Raw genomic sequence first — 24,734 nt, 5'->3', positions numbered from 1 at the left:
TAGTTCTTCAAAGAGTGTGTGTGGTGTGTGGCAAGTGGTTAATAAATCCTACTGCTGTTATCCTTGCTAGTTCTGTTTTTTGTTTAGTTTGGTTTGGTTTTTCAATGCACATATTCTCTGTGTAGCCCTGGCTGTTCTGGAACTCACTTTGTAAACCAGGCTGGCCTTGAACTGCCTCTGCCCCAGTACTGGGATTAAAACTGTGTGTCACCACGCCCTTGCAACACCATTCTAATTCTCTGTCTCTGGCCTGTGATTTCACTTAAGCTTTTCAAAATTCCAGGAAGAATAAATATTCTCATGCATTCCCTGTTATATGGTATGGACAAACTATATTTAGCAGCTTCTCATCCCACAAATATTATGATTATTTGATCCTGCTGGATATCAGTCATTTAATTCCATAGCTGCACATAAATCATGGCTCAAATTCTGTGGGGGTGATTTTGGATGACCCTAGACATCTATTATCGAACTATGTGTGTCCATTAATTGGTATTATAATTTTTAACATAATAAAGACAGATTTAGTCATTTATCTTCTGTTCCAATTAAGCCCCAGGTGCATCAGTGCACTTCATTCATTTTAATGGTTTAAATACAACAAATAATCCAACAATACTACTTTCAATGGATGTATGCTCTTCTTCTTAGAACTTCTTGCAGATTCTTGGTGCCAGTGTTTCTGATTCAGATGACCTCGGTGCAGATATAAAACAATAAAATCAGATCCAAGAATCCCAGTTGAAAAATTTTTTTAAAAAAGGAGTACTTGGCTTTCCATTCCATAAGTCATAAAATTTCCTCTTCGGTACCCATGCATGCCTACATGCTGACTGGGGAAACAAAGGGACATGCATCATTCCCTGAGAAACCAGTGAATATTCATCTCTCTCCACCTCCACGTAACCATGGCTGGCCTGGAGATGCTTGAAAAATCTTGACAACCTTATGAATCCTTCCCTCTAGTATTCTTAGGATTGGTGCTGTATCTTCAATAACTCGCTGACTCTCCGGAGCATCTTAACATACTCATTTGTTTTACTTTCAACCATCCTCCCCAATAGAGCATCTGTTATTTTATACATGAGACATGAAAGCCAGGAAGCCCTGCAGAGTTGGCTGAGTAACTCACAACGAACTGAGCTGGAGTGCATGCAGGGATACACCCAGGGAGGTTGGGTTAGTGAGAAGAAAGGGCACCTTGGTCAGAGAGCACACATACTTGAAGTATAATCTAACTGTTACTAGTTATGTAGCCACATTAAGTAGTTAACTACCGTGAGCCTCAGAGGGCTACTCTCTGAAACTTTGGGCTAATAAACATTTCATAAGATTCTTAGGAGAGCCGGGTAGTGGTGGCACATGCCTTTAATCCCAGCACTCGGGAGGCAGAGGCAGGTGGATCTCTGTGAGTTCGACACCAGCCTGGTCTACAAAGCGAGTTCCAGGAAAGGCACAAAACTACGCAGAGAAACCCTGTCTCGAAAAAAACCAAAAAGAAAAAAAAATCAATATGCAGTTCTAGAGTCTGTGGCACACAGTAGGTATCTCAGGCATGTTTCTCCCTACTCACTCATCAGTCTCACTTGGTTTCACCCATCCTTTCCTCTGCCTGTGCCTTCAGGGATCCGTGATCATTCTAAGAAACAAAATGAGACAAAGAAAAGGGAAAACTAGGACATGCTGTAGAAACTGGTGGAACTGGGTTGGACTTCTCCATCCATTAACTTGAAAAACTGGAATCTTACTTCTTTATCTTTCTTACTCGTGGAAGAGGGCAATGAATGATACCAACATTATAAGGATGATGGAATGATCAAAGGAGAGACTCTTTGCAAAGTGCCTGCCACCAAGTAGCCACAGGTGTTCGATTATCTTAATTCCCTACCCCCTAATTCCCCAGAAAGGAACTAAATCAGTGTCCATGTACTGGAGGCCTGAGCTTAGCGGCTTTAGGTGTGAGATTCTGCTGGGGACTCGGTCCATTATGAGATGTGATCCACTGTTGTTAGTTAAACCTATAAAGCTTGTGACTAATGTATCTTTTCTGTACCACAAACAAGACCCAGCATTATGCTAACAGTGATGCCTCTCAGAATGGAATATATACTATCGATATCCACAGAGAGTATTCAACCTGTGCATATCATGATCTTATGTATTCCTGAGGACAAGACTTTATCAGGCTGCCACACAGCATACAGACTCACTCCTGCAGCTGAGAGATGTGGATTTAGTCAAAATTTTAGGGCCCCTCCACGTGCAGATTTTTGCATTAAACTACAAGACGCCAGGACAAACAATCCCATAGCCCATAGCGGGTAAGACAGTAAGGCAAGAGACATGTGTGGAGTCCCCAGAGTTTATTGAGCAATTTGAGCTTTCAAAAGCCATGCTGTCTCCTTTCTGCTTGTAGGTTTCATGTTAACCTGATGATCTCCACGGGCTCTGTCCATGTCATTCCATTCTCTTATTGTTTTAATAGAATATAGAAAAATAATGTCTAAAGCAAATGACCAAACACAAAACACGGGAAGCAAACATGGCTTAAGGGTATGGTATATAGAGAGGAAAGGAATCTGCATTAATAAGATCCATGGAAAACATACCATAACCCCAACAATGAAATGAACATGACTTTAGCAGAACTCTGGTGCATTTTTGCAGATTTCAATTTCTTGTGTTTATTTAGTTTGAGTTTTGCAAAGCTTGAACCTTTATGCGTTGCTCAATTTTTCTTAAGTCTCGTGCATGTGGCTTATTCATGTATTTGTTTTTAAGAGATCGGTGTGACAACCTCTTTCTGTGACACAAAATAGCTCTGGCTCCAAGCGTCTGGGCACTTCTTGTGGCCATCATCTTCTCTGTTGAATGTAGCCTTCAGCCCAGACAGACAGACAGACACAGCCCTGGAAGTGGGGCTTCACCTTGTGGGGAAACCGTATGGGAAGGAAAGTTGCAATTTTTCAAGAGAAAACAAAGGAGTATTTCAGGGCCATGGCGTAGCCTGAGTTTCCGAAAGCCTGGTGTTTAGACTTCGGTTTGTTCCACAGATAGCTCATTGAGAAAGCAGGTCTCACTATCATCACCACAGTCAGCAAGAGTGAGCCACATGAGACCTTTTAAAACAATGTCTCCATCATTTTCAGGAAAGGTGACGCTGGAACACCTGGTCATCACGAAGACTAGGAGTCACCATCTTCCTCTCCTTCTGTCTGTACTCTGCTCGCTGGTGTTAGCCATTTTCTCGTTACTCTAACGAAATACCTGACAGAAGCAGCTTAAAAGAGGACTGTACCCTCGTTTCAGAGGGGGATACAGTCATTTTCACAGAAAACCCTGGCTGTAGGAGTGGGGTGTGGCTGGCCACACCATGTCCACAGTGAGAAAGATGAATGTCGGGGCTCAGTTTGTCCCCTTCCCCATCTCTCTTGGGTCTCAAATAAGCCAAGCTGGCCTCAACCCCACTATATAGCCAAGGATGATCTTAAACTGGCCATCCTCCTGCCTCCACCTCCAGAGTGCAGGGATTATAGATGTGAGCCCAGCTCCTTCTACTCTTTTTATTCAATCTGGATTTTAGTCCATGTAGCGTCATCCACATTCAGGACATGTCTTCCTTCTTCAATTAAACCTCTTTGGAAATATCCTCCTAGATACAGCCAAGGTATGTTTCCTATGAGGTTCTTAGTCCTTCAAAGTTGACAATGAGGATTCATCAACTCATTAAAAGTGGGAAAGAAGGAAAAGGTGCTGGAGGATCCATCTTAAATAACAGACAGCCCTGGCACAGAGGCCACAGTCACATTCAGTTTGATTTTATTCTTTCCCTAAGTTAATATTTTAGACATAGCTTCAGCAACCCAGAAAATTTTTTGCTCCATATGGACTATTAGAACCTTTTTCTTTTTCTGTTCCAAAGCATCTCTGAACATTTAAAGATGAGCCTTTTAATAAAATATTAGAGAACAATGGATGGCCATGCAGCTCGTATTTTAGAGGTGCCACGAAAATCCAAAACCTACTTCTCAAATGAATGTCTGGTTTCTGGGCATGAAACAAAGTCAACTCGTTAAAACTGTGCCTTTGGGATCTGGGAAAATGTCCTCTCTCCTTTAGTCACCCTGGCGAGCATGGTCTCTTTTCTTTATCCATCACGAAACTTTCCCACAGCACCATCTTTCTTTCCTCCCTTCCCACTTCTCTCTGGCACTTTTTCCATGTCATTTCCTCTCTCCCCTTCGTTTCTCCTCACACTGTCTCCCTTCTTTGTCTCTCCGAGTTTCACTTGACTCTCAGTTACCCACTCTGTCTCCCTGATAGCTTAATGTGGAGTTGGATGAAATTTTTAAATATTTGTGAGAAAATTATAGTATTTTCATTCTTTAAAATTTTTTTATTTTAATTACTATTTGTGTGTGTGTGTTGTGTGTGTGTGTGGGGTTGTACGTGTGAGTGCAGGCCCACAGTACCGTGGTACACATGTGGAGAGCAGAGGATATCTTTCAGGAGCTGGCTCACCCCTTCTGCATTGGGTTTCAGGCATGGCACTTGGGCCATCAGGTTTCTCCAGCAGGTGCTTTTAACACCTGACCCATATTGCCAACACACATTGTTTTTACTCTTAATATTTAAACCCAGTGAGATGAGAAGTATTTTATTTTCTCTATCCTAATTATGCATTAATTGGTTTTAGTTAGATTATCGAAAAAACTCACAAGATACAGACATGTTATACAGATTTAATGTAAGAATAAAAGAAAGGGTTATGGCCAGAAGACAGAGAGATTTGTTGCGGAAGTCCAGACAGCTCAGATAGAAGGCTGTCAGTCCTTCCATCTGGACACACAGAATAACCTTGGTATCCTGCCTCAGATCACCATCAGCATGCTTGCAAACACAGCTGCCTGCTGCTGTCTCTGAGCCTCTGAGGGCGAACTGGTCAGGTAGGCACATTCCATTCAAATCTCTGCCTCCCCTGAAGCTAAGTGCTGGAGTTTCTGACCCACATAGTCTAGCCAGAAACAACTCACAGGCACGTGCAACAAAGTAATCCGTGTGTCTCATTAGCGCATCTTGAACTTCTAACCAAGGGTCAGCAAACCCTGTAGATAAGCATTTATTCTGCTCATACCTGGAAAGATCGACTCACATGTTTGCTCATTTTTTTTTTAAAGCACTCCATATACTACTTTGCTTCATATTTGCACAAGAGCCAATGTGATGAAAGCCAGTGTTTTCAGAATGCATGCCCACGGGCAGAGTTTAAACAGAACGGAAGGGATGTGCTGCTGCAGGCAGGTCCTCTTCTGGTTTCAGGCATACCACCTCCTCCACTCTCACCTTCTACTTCATCTCCAGGATGGCCCCTCCCACCTCCTCCTCAAGTGCTCCCTCCCTCCCTTCCACAGTCTCCTCCCACCACTCTACTGGCCTCTCCATGCTCAGCACTTCCTGTTCCCTCTGACTGGTCCATAAAGCTAGGGCATTCACCTGCTCCAGGAGCTTGCCCCAGTCACCTTTGATGGCTATAGGGAGCCAGGGACATGGTCTGGGTGCTGCCTGGTGAGGCTGTGGCCGCTCTTCTCCAACTCCTCTCTGTTTGTGCTTTCCAGATGCTTCCATGGGATGGTGGTGCCCATGTTGACCCTAGGCCATGACTCACATCTAAGTGACAGGTAGCATATTATTTGGGATTGGGCCCAATACCAGCAGGGGCCAAGTGGAAATACTCTTAGGCCTTAGAAAATCAGATGCCCTTGTTCTGGGGCATTGGCCTTACTTACCTTCTCCTTTATCTCTGAAAATCCTTTTGGCAACATCCTAGTTCTAACCTTCTTCATCCTCTTCTGGCCTCATCATGCCTCCGCTTCCACACTGTCTTCAAAGTGTGCCTAGGTGTGTGCAAAATGTTTTAGTCGAACAACAAGGTTGATAGATGGTGGGAAGGGACTAGGGATCCACAGTAATGTTCTAGCTGGCCATACATGCCGATATGAAGTTTTCAATTTCTGCTTTACTGGAACCCTGGGGTGAGTCTGGTCCTAGCAAAATAGCCAACTCACTCATTTGTTCTGTTTGCCAGATACTTACTGGTCTCCCCGCAACAAACGTATTTCCAGTAACAAAGACATTCCTTGTCCAACAAATACTGATCTCTGGGGCAGACCCAGTGTTCTTAGACCACCCACGACAACAAGCACACTTAAATATTGGAAGATCCAGGCTTCCCCTTGATTTCCGCCCCCCCCCCCCAACTGCTTCCTGTCTCTGTGCAGCTTGACAGCTGACTGCATTTTAGAGACAGGAAGAACAGCCTCCACTCCATGATGTTCAGGATGCTCACAGCAGGGCCTCACGGGTGAAGGGAACACAGACAGGAGTTGGTGGGAGGGAGACCTTTGCTTCCCAGGAGTTGCTCAGCGTGCTGTCTAAGCACTGAAAAGTCTCTCAAGATCTATGTAAGAAACTTCTCAGCATAAGTTTGACCCTCAGAGGTCCCTCGGAGGCTGGGATTCTAAGGAATCTCCGGAGCGGGCTTAACTGTTTTAAGCAAGAAGGTCGGCATGCCAGGAGGAGAAGGAAGTGGACAAGTCCTATAGACTAGGCTTGCCTGGTAGTCTTCTGCCAGCAGCTTACCATACCTCTCCTTTCCTGACACAATGGCCTGCAAAGCCAACAGCCAACCAAACTTTCCCCAAGCACCTCACAACAGGTGTTTAACTTATTTGCACCATTTCAAATGCAGATAAATAAGCAGGAAATTTTATTGCTTCCTAACAACAATCTCATTTCTCTCTTCTTTCTTGAGTCGTTTTGTAAATGAGTGAAAAATGTATTCATCCAGCTTGCAGCCCTGAAAGTCTGGTCGGGAAATCCTCTTCTCTCAATGCCCCTCCACCCAGCCACAACAAGCACTTACAGGCAGGGAAAGTTCTGAACTTGTTTCTGATCTCTCTGGTGCTCGATGAGCACACCCCTTCACACTCTGGGTGATGATTAATGCATATCTGAGCTCAGGAGGAGGATCCTTCTGGGTCGAGGTCCCTCTCTCTTCCACGAGGTCTTCGTGTGCTGGTGAGGTGTTTTGGAATCCTCAAACTCAAATGTAAACCTAATGTCTACCTCCTCCACCACCGAAAAAGCTGTCTGTGGGAACTGGCTATGCAGAAAACAGAAGATGGAGTACCTGTAGGTGCCTTAGTTGTTTTTCCTCCTGCATGGGTATCCAGCCTCTCAAGCAAAGAATTGTAAGACAAAGTGGGCGGGATGGAATACAGCCTCCCCCAAATGTGAAGACCCCTGTGATTTCAAGTATCATCCCAATTGTCAGATCATAAAGTTTTATATTTAGCTAAAATCTATGGCTGCTATGAATGTGCTCAGCAGAAAAGCCAAAGAATTCACAGGAAGGAGGATATTAAGTGAAAGAAAACTGAAAATTCAAAGAACGATGGGAAATTAAGATACAGATTTTGGAGCGCTTTTATTGCATCATGTAACTAGAGTCCAGAAAGCTGAAATGCTCTTGGCTTGAATTCTCAGAAAGATAATCACCACTTCTGGAAAATATATACTCACATTTGTATTTAAATTGGGGAAGCAAAACCTACCAAGAGGAGACAGGAACATTTCCAAAGACAATGTCCACAGGAAGAAAAAGCTTACAGCACAGAAGAAAAGAGAGAAATGTCAGAGTGCAAATTATGTAGAGACTAAACGTTACATTTCCAACTTAGGGTGGGTGAGTAGAGGAAAGACGTCAGATGAGATTAAGAATTGTTTTTGAAAACTTGGGAAACTTTTCTTTTGAATTCCTTTTCTGTTACTGGAGTTTGGGGGTAAAAAAAAAAAACCACCAATCCTGGGAATCCCAATGGACTAGGCTGGGTGCCCATGCCAGCACATCAATTAAAAGGGGTACTGGTGAAAGACAGATGAGATAGCCAACATAGCCACACTGGGAAGAGTCCCAGGTACACCTTCAGAGTACTCATCACAGGGAGAACTGAGGTAGAAGGTGAGGGCGCTAATAATGCAGCAGTTTTGGTCACAGTGTGCTAAGGTTGACTATTCAACTCTGAGTTCTGCAAGCGGGTCTGAAATGTCCTATCCCTGTGATTAAGTGAAGGGAATAATTTGGTTCCCATGAGATATTGACTCTTCTTACAGGGCACGCCCTACCATCATTAGAATCATCCTCTTTGGGGGCTACTCTGTCCTGCAAGGCTCGCTGCTCCTCAGTCCTTGTCAAATAGATGCTTATCAACCAGCACTGTGTCCTGGGACCCAAGGTAAACTACAGGAGACAGTGACACAGAAGGGAAAAGTTAGATGCAAAAATGCATAGAGAGACAAAACGAACCAGGTCTGTGATCAGTGCCTTTCTTTGTTTCTTCACGAAACCCTTGATTTTTTCAAAATTATCCTAAAAAGCAAAAAAATCTATTGGGACAGCTGCTGTCTCAATGCAGGTTTGGTAACTAGGGATAATTCAGTATTCCATCTGTACATGAAGAATTGTTACTTAGCTGTAGACTCACCTCTCATAAAAGACAGTATTAGTGAAGCAAGAAAAAAGGTTTATTTTGTAAGCCAGCTAAGTTCGTTTGAACTGTCAGCCCAGCTACAAAAAAAAAAAAAAAAAAAAAAAAAAAAATGAGCAGTCATATGTACTGTACATGTATGCATATGTACATGTACAGTCATAGATACAGTCAGGGTTGTAGGGTTGTAGTCTTTTCTCTGGTCTGTCAGTCTCAGCTTGCTCTGTCCATTAAAAAAAATCATCTTTGGTGCATTTACACTAGTATACATATTTACTCCGTTTTTCTTTCAGATTTAACATCCTCTTCTTGCTCATTTTAAACGAGGGCCCAAATGAAGACAACATCGCTTCTCAGCAATACCATATGTGTCTGATATTTCCTGAAGCATCTGAACTAAGATTGAACTACTGTGCCCTCTGGCATTTTAGCTTTAGAGATCAGAGGCATTTTAGAATAAGACCCATATTCTTGAACCAAATATTGGAAAACAGTCTGGAGGTGGGTCTTGCCTTTAGGTTCCTGCCTTAAGTGACTACCATGGCTTTGTTCTAAGACAGACTGCAGTCTGTAAGATGACTTAAACCCTCCACCAAGTTAGGTTTCTGTCAGTGTTTTATCACAGGGAACCAAAAACAAACAATACCGAAAATCGGAATCATTTCAAGTGTCAAATCATTCAGCTACTTTTGGAGTTGGCAGAGATTTCTTCAGCAGAACTGCTCCTTGTCCCCGGTGGTACACCACCACCATCCCTTGGTAGCTGGCTGAGAGTAGAGGAAGTGAGTCATGAGAAGTTCAGGAGCCCCAGATGCAACATCATGTGTAACCACTTTGCTGTCAACATTTCATCTCTTAGATCTCTCTACTCAATCCTGGACCAACAGTGCATAAAAATCACTCTTTTGCATCTTGTTAGACTAAATAAACTGAATTCTTTTTTTTCTTATTTAATAAGATTATATATTCTAGGGGACCTAGTTTTACTTTTGATGTTTTTAAGAAAGGGGAGAAAAATGGTACTTTTTAAAATTGCTGGATATCAAACCCAGAGCACTCTGCATATTTTGCAAGAATTCTACCATTGAGCTATATCCCACACCCTATAATTTCCTAAATTCTACAACCCTGTCACATGTACATATCCACATTTTTCTGAAAAATAAGACAAATGTTAAAAGAGTAGAATTGCTGAGAGCTACCGTATTTGCCACCTGCTGTCCTAGGTACAATAGTGAACCCTTTGGAATTCTCCCCCCCCCCACTCCCCATTCCCCCCCCCACACACACACCCAGTTAACTGCAATACACTGAGGGCCAGGAAACTGCACATAAAGAGGATTCTACCAGGAAAATCCCTTGAGTTTAGAGTCACAGCTTTATAGGTTTGACTTATTTAAGAGTAATTAGTTGGTGGATTGGCACACCAGTATTACATTCGGTTCACTGTTCTTTACCAGTTAACTACTGTTAGGTTCAACAATTGTGGGAAACATTTAGATACCTAGAACAAGGACCAGGCATTACCAAAATTCACACATTGGTAGTAAGAAAACAGATAGCTAGAAATGGAATTATAATTTTAGAGAGCATCAGATAAGGTAATGAGAACTAAAAAACATTATGGGATATGTTCACCATGATATGGAGTAAAATCTGCATTTTCCAAAGGATGAAAGGTGTTGAAAATAAGATCTAACTAAACTCTGCTTTTATAACATAGTTACCTGTCTTAATTACTTTTCTATTGCTGTGAAGAGACACCATGGACAAGGAAACATGGAGTAACACACTTAATTGGGGGCTTGTTTACAGTTTCAGGGGGTAAGCCCTTGACCATCATGGTGGGGAACATGGCAGGAGGCAGCCAGGCAAGACACTGGAGAAGTAGCTGAGAGGTTAAATCTTATCCACAGGCAGCAGAAAGAACAAGCCTGAGCCTGATGTGGGCTTTTGAAACCTCAGAACTCACTCCCAATAACATACCTCATCCAACAAGGCCATACCTCCTAATCCTTCCTAAACTGTTCCACCAACTGGAGACCAAACATTCAAATATATGCGCCTGTGGGGACCATTCTCATTCAAACCACTGTGCTACACATCCTTCCATGTGTTGCTTATTTCAAAACAAAATGTTTTACCAAGAGATCTGTTACCATTAATTGCTTCTAATTCCTTTATCCACATGACACCCTAATTTTTCCTATTTGTCATCTATCAATAGGAAGTAGGCACTGTCTATGAGAGAGAATCAAGACCAAAACAAAAAAGGATTATGAAAAATTTAAGCTCCCAAGTGATATGTTTACTTAAAATCATTTCTATGACCACTGCTACAGACAGTCTTTCACACTATTTTGGAAACAAAAAATAATGTCTCAGTCCCCTTTGAATTTTAATCTAGCCAGATTCTTCTCTGGCTCCGAGGCTCCTTCCTTCTACTCTATGATTTCTTCCCATTTAGTGCCATCTTAGTAACAGTCTTATTTCTCAGAACCCATAAATCTCATACAACTTTAGGATAGTCTTACATTCCTAAATTGGTCTAGGGTTCTAGCCACTAATTTGCCAAGGCCCCTGTGTGGTCTTGCACAGTGAAAGGTAGGCAAAGTCATTTTTTGCTAAGTTATCTCATATGCATAGAGACAGAGACAGCAAGGATTTCTTCTTAATTTGCAAATAATCCTCTTTCTGTCTGTTGTAGAGAGTATTTACCTGCCTACTGAAGAATGTGTTCCCCAAAGCAAATATCACCTGGTTAATAGATGAAACGTTTCTTCAAGGCGACGAAGAAGGTGAGGAAGCAAAGTCATGGGAAGGGGTTTGGCAACACCAAGTATTAGAAAGCCTTGGTGCCCAAGTTGACCTTGGCATTTAAAAGTAATTCTTTCTCTAAGAAAAAAAAAAATCATCTTACCTACCAGGTGTCACTTTCTGATACTGCATCTGATTCTTCCAAGGGAGTAGGAGGCAACATCTTCCAAAATAAAAGTGGTACAGTTGATTTCTTCAGACCATACACACCATTTAATTGGTGTTAGTGAAGGCAAACATCTTTTTTGAGGACAAAAACATCCAAATAAACATGTGGTTAACAATGATATCTCTGATTGTGTTGTATTACTATCTGTTCTATCGTGTTATTTTAATATATTACATTCCATTTTCTCAGCACCACTGCTTAAAACAATTGATAATAATTTTCACTTTCTCTTGTAACTATCTGAGGCAGGACTTGGAGGGGAGGCAGAAGTGATGGAAATAGAGGATTCCTTCACAAGGAACAAGTTTACTGGGACGGTTAAGTTCCTGGGGCAGGAATACACCCTGAGACAACATCAGTACAAAGTAGTATTTCTCAGAGGGGGTAACCATTGCAGCAGCGTTGCCAGAATAAGCTCAGGCATCTGTGCCTGGACAACACATTGAACAATAGCTGAGTCACAAAGCTCTTGCTCAATTTCTTCATTCAATTTCTAAAATTAACAGCTTCTGCTGGTAGATGATTTTATAGGTCCCTTGATGATTATTTACTGGTTAATGAGTTCACTTTAAAAGCTGTTCACTCCAACAACAACACAACATAATTCTGGAATTATATGTTAAATAAAGACAATAACAATAATAATACAAGTATATTTTCCTGTTTAGTAAACACTGTCAAATAAAACATCCAGATCAGACATGCCCATTACTTTTTCACACAAGAGGCCAGGAAATGTGATCAGAATTCCAGCAGCATACAATGGCACTTATCTAATACTTTGCTAAATAGTAACTTCAGAATTATCAGGAAGAACCTTTCATAGGAGCCAGGTGTAACTAGAGTTTTCCTGCCTGGCCCACAGTCAGGACAAATCTTCACCCGCCAGTCCCACAGCCACTCAGACCCAACCAAGTAAACACAGAGACTTATATTGCTTACAAACTGTATGGCTGTGGCAGGCTTCTTGTTAACTGTTCCTATAGCTTAAATTAATCCATTTCCATAAATCTATACCTTGCCATGTGGCTCGTGGCTCACCGGCATCTTCACATGCTGTTTGTCATGGCGGCAGCTGGCAGTGACTCCTTCTGCCTTCCTGTTCTTTGTTTCTCCTCTCTATTAGTCCCGCCTATACCTCCTGCCTAGCCACTGGCCAATCAGTGTTTTATTTATTGACCAATCAGAGTAATTTGACATACAGACCATCCCACAGCAGCCAGGCATGTTGGCACAGGCCTGCAATCCTTATATTTGGGAAGTAGAGGAAGGGGCATCAAGAGCTGAAGGTCGTGCTTGGCTGCATAATGACTTTGAGGCCAGCCAGAGGTACACCAGATCTGGTCTCAAAAGAAACAAAGAACCTTTAACATCAAGACTCTGTGAGAGTTCAGAGTGATCTGGCCTGTGGGGACAGATTTTTCTTTTTTCAGTAATTTATTGCTACAATGCATGCAATTTGGAAGTTATCCTAACAGTGACAGTTAAAAGATTCTAGAGAAGACTCAGAGGACCAGAACTGAAAATGCTTACCAATGTACAACCTATTTCAGGAAAAAGATATGATATGGTATCAGAATTAGAATACACATCATCTACTACATTTATAGCAGAATGGTGTTGTTTTATAGTCTATTGATATACTTTTACTACATGATCAGAGTCTGGAGAAGAGCCTTCCCAGAGTTCAAGCCAATTCAAGTACAAATCACCAATCTCACCATTACTAAATGGCATTAATGAGTTGGAACAATCCACTCCAAGCCCTTAGACCCATAATCAGAGGCAAAATGTATAACGAATGCATATTACAGCCTGATTATGGATCAGTGCCACCCAGGAGCTGGAACAATTGCCACAGGTTAAGGCCAGCTTTGCTAGAACTGGCCCTTGCTTCTCAGAAGCTAAAGGCTAACTACTTGAGAGTCTACATTACTATAAATTAGTTGTGTGGTGCAGCATAAGTCTTTAGGCTCTACACAGACAGGGTGGGAGGATGATTTAAGCCATGAGTTAAAGGCCAGTCTGGGCAATAAAGGGAGACCCTCATCTCAAAACAAAGTAAAATGAAATTTTATTAGGCTGTGTCTTGGCATCCTTGTCTGGCTTATACAAAAAATATCAGGGCTTAATCATGTTTTCATCTGTCTTTCAGGAATATACATTACGAATGATGAGAAAAAGGTTAGAAGTGGATTTCGGGAACTGAAGTCAGTTTTAACAAGGACTCGTGGTAATAGACCAGCCCAATCAAGAAACATGACCATTCGGTGTATGGCTTCGTCCCCAGGCCCCAGAAATGAAATGTGGAGTACTTCATCACAAGCCATCATGCTTTCTTTGGGTGAGTTACTTGTTGAGCAAAGTCAATAAGGCGTAGCCAAGAGTGCCACCTACTTAGAACATGAGTAATTGGAAAAGATAGGATTTTTATTATATCCACATCAGTACAATACCAGAAAGCTCTCCACATAACCCCAAATTGCTAAATTTCAAAATATTAAGTAATCTGTAAGCAGAATCTGAAAATAATTTCTCCAAATAAAAAATCAAAAGTTATTCCTTTTTCTATAAAGATTTTCTAACAGTATTTTTTATTGTGATAATAACTCTTGTTTTTTGTGATAATAACTCTTTTATTTGTCTTTTTGTTTCTTTGTCTTTTTTTTTCTAGACAGACTTTTCAGTCTGTTGCCCACAGTAGCCTGGAATTCAGCATCTAGTATAAGTTGGTCTCTAATCCTTGGCAATCTACTTGCTTCAGCCTCCCAAGTGCTAGAATTAGCGTCATTAGTCACCACAAACCAGCCTAATCATAACTAGCATTCTGGTTCACTTATCATCCAATGTAAACTAATAATAACACCTATGATTAATTTAAATCTAAACTATCTTGAAATTCCTGAGTCATGAACAGATTTAGGACTGGTGCATGACTCAGTACTTCTGCAAGCCTGACAGCCAAGTCCCATCCTCAGACCCCATGCAGTGGGAAAAGACAAGAGACTCTGAAAAGTTGTCCTCTGATCCTCATGTGTGTGCTATGACATATGCACTCAGGCACACACACATAAATAAACAAACGCTCAAATGAATAAAGGAAAAAATGGAAATATTTCACTAGTCACACAGCATGTATAATTTCACTATTTAGACATGGGTAAACCTTGCAAGCAGTAATAGCTTCAGTACCCTGATTTGAAGTACAATATCTACATGGTGACTTTTATTACTAGAAAAAAAATGATAAATTCAGCCACTCCAGTTATTGCAAAATTCGAATAACCAAATTTACTACCATGAATCATATAAAAATAATTAAGATTTTATTATCATATAAAAATAATTGGGATTGGGGATTTAGCTCAGTGGTAGAGTGCTTGCCTAGCAAGTGCAAGGCCCTGGGTTCGGTCCTCAGCTCTGAAAAAAAAATTAAGATTTTACTATATAAAATATGACAAGTGTCTCAGCAAATGTGGTGACAACAGAATGCCTATTTCAAAAAGGCTGTAAGGATGACTATCAAATGTGCATATTTAGTAGTACTCGGACAAAACCAAGTACATTTGTGAATCATTCTTACAGCTCTATGGGACTATTAGCCTCTTTAACTGTCATCCTATCTTCATAAATTTCTCTATAACATATCCATAAAAACATACTAATTTATACAGGAAGCCTGTTATACATAATGGTTTGCATTACTGGAGCTTTAGATGTAGGACCGTATATCTTAGTACAAAGCCTTCCCCACTATTCAGAAGGAGGTACCACTCCATGCTGAGTCAAAGGCAGTATCCCCCGTGACTCTACCTGCGTGCACATATTTAAATATGAAAAAGAATCACTGTCGATTTTGAGTCACTCATTCAGAAATTGGATGGGCTTATATGAAAACAGCCTTACTCAGCCTCAGCCAACTCCCTGGAGAACGAGGACAGCTCTTTCCTAGAAGGTGACAATGGGGAGGACTGTGGTCTGGGAACAATATGAGGTTTATCATGTCTCATATAGATTTGCCAAAGCTCAGCTTTGGCAGAATCTGAAGCCATGAGCTTAAAGACTCTGAAACCTTCCATTCTTAAACAATACTATTCCCATGTGTCCCCAAAACCACCATATTCTGATATTAAACCTATGCTTTGTTTCAAGATCAGAAAATAATGAAAACATTTAAGATTAAAAAGGAATACTGATTTTCATACCCCAAACACACTATATTTCAAATTTTATAGGGAAGCTCATCTTCTTTTATAAGTTTAGACTCTGAACAAGTAGGTATATTTTAATCACCAAATGAACTTTTAGCCTTTACAATCAGATATTCAAGCTAGTAAATCTTGGAGTTTTCCAAAATCTGTTTCCCAAAACTATGGCTCTCTTTTCCGGCCCCATCCAAACACAAATCATTGTGTTCTTACATCCATAAATGTGCTCATGTATTATTTGGGGGTATGGAGAAAGCCAAAAGGATATTCCTATAGCTGAGCAAAGAGGAACACTAAGTATTTAAATGGAAGATTCTAGATAAATACTTCTTGCCTCATGACTTCCTACAATAAGCCAAGATTCATACTTGTGTCTGCTCGCAGGGATCTTGAAAGCATAAACAGAGAATTTAATATGCACACAAATCCCCCAGAGATCTTGTTAAAATGCAGATTCTAATTCAGAAAGTCTGGAGCTCAGCTCTACATTTCTAACAAGACCCTGAGAGAAACCTCTCCCACTGGTCTGTGGGTTACAGTTTGAGAAGAGGGGATCTCATACACCCTGGGATTGGCTCATTTCTTAGGTGGACCAGATAAGGACTGCTACTTGTTTGCAGGAAACCTCAGAACTGACTCAGCTGTTGTGGTGGGCCAGATCCCCGGCTGCTGCTGTGGCTCTGAGAAGCTCCCTAGCCCACAACAGAGCGACTTCAGAAAGTAGAGTCCTCAGATGGGATGAAGATGCTTAGGGCCAGAAACCCATCCCTTTCAACACTGCAGGAAATGAAGGGACTTAAGTGTGCATGAGACAACCCTACTTGGTTCTACACCTGAGGGTTGGGAAATCCCTCATCCCTGTTGAGCTGTAGCCATGTCTTTTTTAACAGCCTTGATTTTTATCTTGACCAAGGCAGTGTGTCTACTTTTCAGTCCAATCTGAAGCTAGACAGAAGCTTTATGAGCTCAGATTTCATGCTAAAATCTATGTGGGATCTGGACATGGAGCAAAGCTCTTTTTGGTATGCAAATCTTGTAAAATCTCCAAAATGTACTGCAAGGCTGACCCCCTCAGCTTCCAAAGATATTTGTTTATGAAATATAGCAGAATACTGCTCTGAAACAAAGACATCCATCAGGGAAAGTTCCTTACATTATATAAATCTGGGACAGAACATAACCAATACCTTCAATTCCAGGAACTGACATTTCATCTATAAAGGGTGAGACAGTAAATATTTTAAGTTGTATGGATAATATTATCTTTGTCATAATTACTCAACTCAGAAGTACAGCACAAATGCTACTATGGACAGCATGTAAGCAAATTAATACAACTATATCCCAAAAGTACTTTCTTCATAAGCATAGAAGTGGGATTTGACTGTATGCATTGGCTTAGAACCTCTGTAAAATCATTGCACAGAAAAAGCCATGCAAGCATTTATCTTGCAGACCCATACTTCATCTTCATAGCATATTGTTTCAGAAGAGGGTGATTATTATCTAAGAGCAGTCAAAAAGACACTAAAGGTTGGTCTTTCTGCCAATTTTATATACACTACAGCATTCCCATTTATCGATATCTTCAAATACAGTGAGGAACGAAGCCAGATTTTCTTTGGAGAGGCAAGACCCATGAATAAAAGTGCCACGACCCTTGCTAACATTAACACCAAGGGAAGGGGGTATATCATGAAAGTCCCCTAGGACTCCCTCATTTTAAAAAGTTTCAGCCTGGCGGTGGTGGCACACACCTTTAATCCCAGCACTCAGGAGGCAGAGCCAGGGAAGCTTGAAAATGAGAAAATGTCAGGATACGATACAAAGACTAAAAAGTCTTCATGAGTGAACTATGCTTGGGCTGTGGGCTGAAACACCTGCCTTTTGGATACAATCATGTGTGTGGTTCATGAGAGACGGAAAAATAATGGTCAACACCAAGATATAAAGTTGGGAGTATGACAAGGCACCAATTATGATGTCATTTGAAGACTTCGGATTCATTGTAAGTGGTGTGCAAGAATAGTCTGATTATTTTGTTAATCTAATGACTCTTCCTAAACAGTGATGTTGTGTCTAGAAAACCCACAAAAATCTTCCAGGCTCAAAAATTAACTAACCACATTTAATCTATATTTTTCTAAAGTCAATCAATCCTCCTTATATTTGTAATTGAAAAAAAAAATTCTTTCAGGGGCAGGAGATATGGCTCAGTGGTTAAGATACGCTGATCTTCTAGAGGACCTGAGGTTAATTCCCAGCACACATGTGGTGAAATACAACCATCTGTGTGACTCCAGTTCTAGGAGATCCTGTACCCTCATCTGCTCTCTAGTTCCACACCTCTCCTACTCCAGCACATCTCACCACCTGGTCCATAGCAAGTCCTCAATACCAATTTGCTAGATAATGAATAGATAAAATATGCTTAGACCTGAATTAATATCTTTTTCTTACAATATTTTATCCATTATAGTTATCTACCTTGCACTTTCAGATTCGGTGAATGTCCCAGTGGAACATCTAGCCAGTGGAACAGGATTTACCCAGGGCACACAGCCTGTTCCAGAAGTCAATGTGTCTCCTACGAGTAAGAATGTTTTCACACTACTTTTAATTTACATAACCCGTTAATCCTCCAATTAATAGTAGACTTGCGTGACTCATGCCCTTCCTTGCTATGACATTTGAAATAAACCAACGTGTTGTCCTCGTAGTTTTCAGGAGCTAAAACACTTGAAGCTGTGGGAAAATTGAAGTCAGTAAATATTCAGTGAGGAATTTAAATTCTGTGTTCATTATTAAATAGTTAGTAAACTGACAGCCCTCCATGGCCATATTCTCACTGGGGAGCTTAAAAAATAATGGTTGCAACCGGGGATACTGTGGGTCTAAAATAGTCAGAGCATTTTATGTTTGAATTTGTCTGGCCTCAAATTAATTCACCGGGATGGCTAGTGAGTGCTGTGACTTCATCCCTTCCACCCATGGCACCATTAACAGAGGGAGCCTTTGGCCAGTGCTGCTATGGAAAAGTCATTCATGGCAGGGAGTCTCAGAGGTTGGCGTTGATGCAGACAAATCATAATCCTGACATCCATGGCCTTTGTACATTATAGAGATCCATGGTGACCTCTGATTTTAAAAAAAGAAGAAAAAGAAAAAGAAAAAAACCTAAAATATATGTAGAGTAGAAGTATGGCTTTCATTTCACATTTAATTAAAACTATCAATTTTGCCTGAAAATGGGATAAAATGAAAGCAGTCCCCTGGCATGAACAATTGCTTTAGCTGGTAGCCTTTTGCATTTTGCCTGCAGTCACTGTCACAGACAGCTACTTTGCAGAAAGTGAGAAGTAGATGGCAGGTGAGAAATGCCTGCAAATCATACACCGGAAGTTTCACATCCAGGTGACTGGTTCTTGTTCTTGGTGCTCTGTAACACTGTTTATATAACACTGCTCCTCTTCCCCTTCCTCTTTGTCCTCACCCTCCTCTTCTTTGTTTTTCAAGCTACCACTTTCAAAGACTATAGTTTCACCCATAAATTACAACCAGCTGGGGCATTTTCACTCAGCAAACATCAGTATATTCAATAATAATAATAATAATAATAATAATAATAATAATAGAAATCTTAAACCTCTGCAGTGTCCCGTGTATTGTTTGTACATTACTATGTGAAAAATTGCTTTGATCCTTAATGAGTTATAAAACATATCAAATGGTTTCAGGAGCCTGGAATCCAGGAGCAGCATAGCTGGATAATGCTAAGGATTTTAAGTACAGTGAGGTTGAGTCATTGCCCTGAGCTCCAGTCATCCGAAAGACTTGACTGGTTGGAGTAGAAGCAGGTGCATCTGAACTCAAGCATGCTCTCAAAACAGGACGCCTCAGTGCTCCCGGTATGGACCTCTTAGTAGGACTGCATCCAATATGGCTGCCAGCTTCCCCTTGACAAAGTGCTTCAAGAAATAATGGCTACAGAATAGTACTCTTTTAATGTCATTCTCTCCCACACTGCGGGTCACCTCTGCTTTGTTCTATTCATTAGAAACAAGTATATTCTCAGAGCAAAGGCTGAGGTTTCATCTTTTGAAGGGAAGAATAGGAATTGTGAACAAATATAAGTCACCATGCTGTATCGTTTGAAATGCTTTTAAATTAAATGATGAGTTGTTTGTCCTTCTTTGTTATTTTATTCATAGTGGAGCACACATATATCCTTTTCCTTGTTCCAGACAGGACACTGAGACACTGAGAGTGAACATGATCACTAGTAGTAACAGAGTCTGTATTTGTGCCAGTCTGCTGACTCTGAATCTAGTTCTTATCAGATAACACTTCCCCAATCAGTCTAGACACTTAAAGAGACCAGACTATATTTATTTTCTCCTCTAACACATACCTAAGTAGTCATAAATATGAGCTGAATAGTTTAACAAATAAAAGAATTGACAGAATACTGTACTTTGAGATGTCATTTAGTACCTATAATATCATAAGTATATAATATTATATATAATAACCCTATGGTGTTAAACAATAATGTCAATTTTATTCTGCCATCAAAGCCTTTGAAGCCTATATGAGAGAGATGACATATACATACACCATAATGATTCAAAGCAAGAAACTGAAAGGGGTATACCCTGTGGAATAGAAATGTCCAAGGAGGATGGGTCAGGAAGTGCCATGCTTAAAGTTATCAATGGTTCCTGTTGGTTCAGGTGATCAAAGATGTTTTCAAGGGAAGAGAAAGAAAGAGAAATTAGCCGGGCGGTGGTGGCGCACGCCTTTAATCCCAGCACTCGGGAGGCAGAGCCAGGCGGATCTCTATGAGTTCGAGGCCAGCCTGGGCTACCAAGTGAGTTCCAGGAAAGGCGCAAAGCTACACAGAGAAACCCTGTCTCAAAAAACCAAAAAAAAAAAAAAAAAAAAAAAAAAAAAAAAGAAAGAAAGAAAGAGAAATTAGAGAGAGAGAGATCTCATGTGTACCATATTCATTTTACTTGATGAAGACTTTGAAAAATGTCTTAGAGAAAATGACATGAGCAGGTTATGTTTGTGATCACTGAGAAAGTATCAGTACATAAGCTTGATCTAGGGGACAGAATCATATATCAGAGAGGGAAGGAAGGAGACTGGAGAAAACACACCAAAGCACATTGAGTCCAACCACAACTTTCAATATCTGTGGTGGTTTGAAAGAAAATGGCCCCAAAGGGAGTGGCAATATTAAGAGGTGTGGCCTTGTTGTAATACATGTGATCTTGTTGGAGGAAGTGTGTCACTGTGGAGGCAGGCTTTGAGGTCTCATACATGCTCAGACCACACCCAGTGAGACAGACCACTTTTTGTTGCCTCCAAGTCAAGATGTAGGACACTCAGCTACTTCTCCAGCACCATGTCTGCCTGCACACCACCGTGTCGCATCATGATGATAATAGGACTAAGCTCTGAAAATGTAAGCCACCCCAAATAATTTTTTTCCTTTATAAGAGTTGTAGTCAGATGTCTCTTCACAGCAAAAGAAATCCCAACTAAGACAGTATCTTAGGAAATGGAACAGGCCCTCACTAAACAGTTTTTTTTTTTTAAGAAGAATGTAAGTATATTTTAATTTAAAATGTATTTTAAAAAAGACAATAAATTAATTCATTCACCAATTATTACTAGCATCACGTGTTCTTCTAGATGCTGGCAAAATGGCAATAAACAAAACAGAAAAACACCCTCATAGCATTTACATCCTGACAACAATTCCTTCTAGTTGAATCGTTTGTGGAGTTAGCCTACATGTTAAGTGCTACATTGGACCAAATACCACTTACATCTGTGAAGAAATATAAAACAGAAAATACAGAGCTTCCATTTTAACCGAGAAGGCACAAAAAACTTATTTGTATGCAATGTATGTGTGTGTGGTGGTGGTGGGGGGTTCCTAGTAAGGTGATGTAACTGAGAAGTTTCTGGAGAATCCAGGCCCTCCTTAAAGTAAGGTACCACCACTTCATGGACCTGAGAACTTCCTTAGATCACAGTTTAATCATTTACCCTCCCCATAATGAAGGAACATCTGGTAGTGTCCAGACAGATTTGGGGTTGTCCCAGTAAGGTGGGGAGGTGTCACCAGATCCAGTGAATAGAGGGGAAGGCTTCTCCCAAATATTCCATAACAAAAGATGGCAGAGCTCTCATCATAAAGCAATGTTTGGTTCAAAATGTTAACTGTGCCAAGTCTGAGAAACCTGGCTTCAGATCAGACTTGGGTATAATTAGGACGAATGGTTTTTGCTCTATAAAATCCAACTGAGAGCTCACCAAGATGGTAACTACAGATTATGTTTGAAACAATTTTCTGCCTGGTTGTTATATGCCAAAGAGACTGTGCTTAAATCAATAACTGGCAAACATACCTAAATTAAACTTATCTGACTGGCCCAGTCATTGAATTACTATAGAGAAACCCCCACTTAATCTTAGTAACCCAAAGGATCATTGTAAAAATCTCATCATTGCTGACTCAGAATCTGATGGGAACCACCTTTGGAGGTTCTTTCCAGAAAGGAATCCAGATGCAGCATGACTCAGAAATCAACTTCAGAAGGCTGGGCTTCACTCTAAACTCTAAGATGTAAAGAGACATGCAATTCAATCAGCATTACAAAGCTCCATGTCTGCTGCAAGCATACACTCCTCACTCTTGTATTCAATGAACGGTGAATTTTAAAATGAATGTAGGGGGTCACGGGTGCAATACTCTTTAATTCCAGAAGAAGAACTTCAGAGCTCAAACCAAGCAAGAGCCACCCAGGGAAGTCTCCTTCAACTCCACGAGAGCCCATTAAAGTGTGCTGAGTACCAACTTCTCAGTGTTGTTCCAGGGGAAGGTGGGAAGCTGACAGCTAAAACCCAGATGTAGCAATCAGAGACACCCGATAAGCTGAGGGCGAAGCAGCATGATGTAAGCTTAGAGGCACTGCTATCGTTGCCCTCGGAAGAGTGCTCTCATCCTTTCAATGCATTGGCTAGAAACTGGCTACTTGTTATGGTGCCTACAACAGGCCACAGAGGCACCAACCCATGCTGAGGTAATCACTCAAGACATTTATTCATTCTACAAACAACACAGCATGCCTACAAATATACTGGGGGGGGGGGCAAGTTAAGGAGTTAAGGTGCCACATTACAGTGATGAGGGACTCATAGACAGTGCCTCTATTGCACAGAACTTATAGCACTACATGTGTCTTGCCTTGATGCTCATCTCTCTGCCCACTAGGCCACAGACCTCACTGTGCCACCTGTTTTAATGTCTACAGTCGACCCTCTAACCCAATGACATTGATTTTGATATTGAGCCCTCATCAATAACTTATCTGGATCTCACAGTCTGATCTCCTACTCTGAATACACTGAGCAAAATACCTGAGTCTAATTTGACTCCACCCCTTGGCCTGTTCCTCATGTGGTAACAGCGGGTCTTAAGAAAGTAGATGATCATGAGTGGGAGGCAGAGAGCAAAGGAAAGAGTGCCCAGGGAGAGGGTGCAACAAACTAGAGACTTACAAATAGATATGTCAGGAATGGATGGAGCATGGACCTGGGAGATGCAATATATTGGATGATATCAGAAGGGAGCCGCACAGAAAAGCATCAGCAGGTCACGACACTGGGTTCTAAAGCAAGGGAGTCCCAGAGAGAGGTGAAAGGAGGTAGAGAAGGTTGGTGATGTACGTGTGATGGCAACTCCATTAGTTTCTGCCATCGTCATACATATATAGAGAATGGAAAGGGACAAGGCAGAAGGAGTTAAGGTGTGGCTTAGAGGTAGAATGCTTGACGGACATATGCAGATCCCTGGGTTTTATCTCTCCAGCATTATTACTATGACAGCAATACTCAGCGTGCCTTGCTGAGCATGCAAGCAGGGTTGAGGAAGTTTGCATGCAGAGTCTGGAAGGAAAGATGGGCTCAGCTGGAAGAAAGATGCAAAATGGATCTTGGAATTATTACCTTTTTAACAGTTTTTAAACTTTATTATTTAAAAGGTTTATTACCTATTTAAGAATTATACACTGAAATTAACCAGGCCCCAAAACTAAAATGGTCATCTTCAACAGAATGTAAATACATTGAACCCATCCATGAGAAGAGAAGCAGAAGTCATCACTGTTGGGGAAAGAGGTGTTATGGGGCCATATTAAGATGAGATAAACCAATGGCCTGTGGGTTTAGACTGACCTGGATGCGAGCAGTTACTGTGGCTTCTTAGTGTGTGAGGAAAAGAAAACAGGAAGCTATGTGTGGGGTGAATGGTAGCTGCAAGAGCAGGCAGCCCAAAGACTGGGTGATGTTGATTTAAAATGACCTAAGTTGACGACAGTCTCAACAAGGCATTTGTAGCAATGGAGAGTCCCATGAGAGAAGACTCACCAGGATTGCCTGACTAAACATGGGGATAAAGCAGGGCTTTTAGAATACTGTCACACAAGTGCCTTCCAGGGTTCTCCTAGCGATTATGTGACCATTTTCCCCCCACTGACAGAGCTGTGTCAGATAGCTGACCAGTGACACTGATATTTTTTGAGTTCTACCAGTATGTCTGGGATTATTCTAAACTATAAATATATCGCTTCATTTCATTCTGCTAATAGCACAAACTTGGAGGATTATTACCCCACACACACTTTACAGGGAAGAATATTGGGGCACAAAGAGATGAAATAACAGAAGCAAAGTCATGCAGAAGGTTGACAAGCCAGAAAGGAGCCTAGATAGTCAGACTACAGCCTCTGTCAGTACTGACTTTGGCTCAACAAATGCCTTTTATGGTGGATAAATCCCTGTTCATTCGAAGTTGTTACTGCTGTTGCTCACACAGAACACCTGCATTAACATTTTTTCTTTGGTGGACCAGTGGTTCCTGAGAAACTCCTCCTTTGTTGAATGTAAATCAGAGGAAAGAGCACACTTCCATGCTTT

At 41.1% G+C, this 24,734-nt stretch overlaps 2 protein-coding genes across 3 annotated transcripts in view; one reads left to right on the top strand and one right to left on the bottom strand.

Annotated features, from left to right (window-relative positions):
- Nucleotides 1-24,734, top strand: part of Cd96 (CD96 molecule) — a 77,910-nt gene that overhangs the window by 28,385 nt on the left and 24,791 nt on the right. For both annotated transcript variants that reach the window (XM_006975808.4, XM_076548920.1), the window contains exons 6-8: nt 11,257-11,347; nt 13,691-13,879; nt 18,244-18,336. In XM_006975808.4, coding sequence (XP_006975870.1) covers nt 11,257-11,347; nt 13,691-13,879; nt 18,244-18,336 — 373 coding nt within the window. The remainder of the gene's footprint in view (nt 1-11,256; nt 11,348-13,690; nt 13,880-18,243; nt 18,337-24,734) is intronic.
- Nucleotides 5,189-5,776, bottom strand: Zbed2 (zinc finger BED-type containing 2). Its single transcript, XM_042258923.2, is given in 3 exon segments — nt 5,189-5,561; nt 5,564-5,659; nt 5,662-5,776. Coding segments are annotated over 3 exon segments (504 nt in total). The 3' UTR covers nt 5,189-5,268.

Source organism: Peromyscus maniculatus, chromosome 12 (genome assembly GCF_049852395.1).
Source record: "Peromyscus maniculatus bairdii isolate BWxNUB_F1_BW_parent chromosome 12, HU_Pman_BW_mat_3.1, whole genome shotgun sequence".
Classification (NCBI taxonomy): domain Eukaryota; kingdom Metazoa; phylum Chordata; class Mammalia; order Rodentia; family Cricetidae; genus Peromyscus; species Peromyscus maniculatus.
This window is presented reverse-complemented; position numbering and strand designations above follow the sequence as displayed.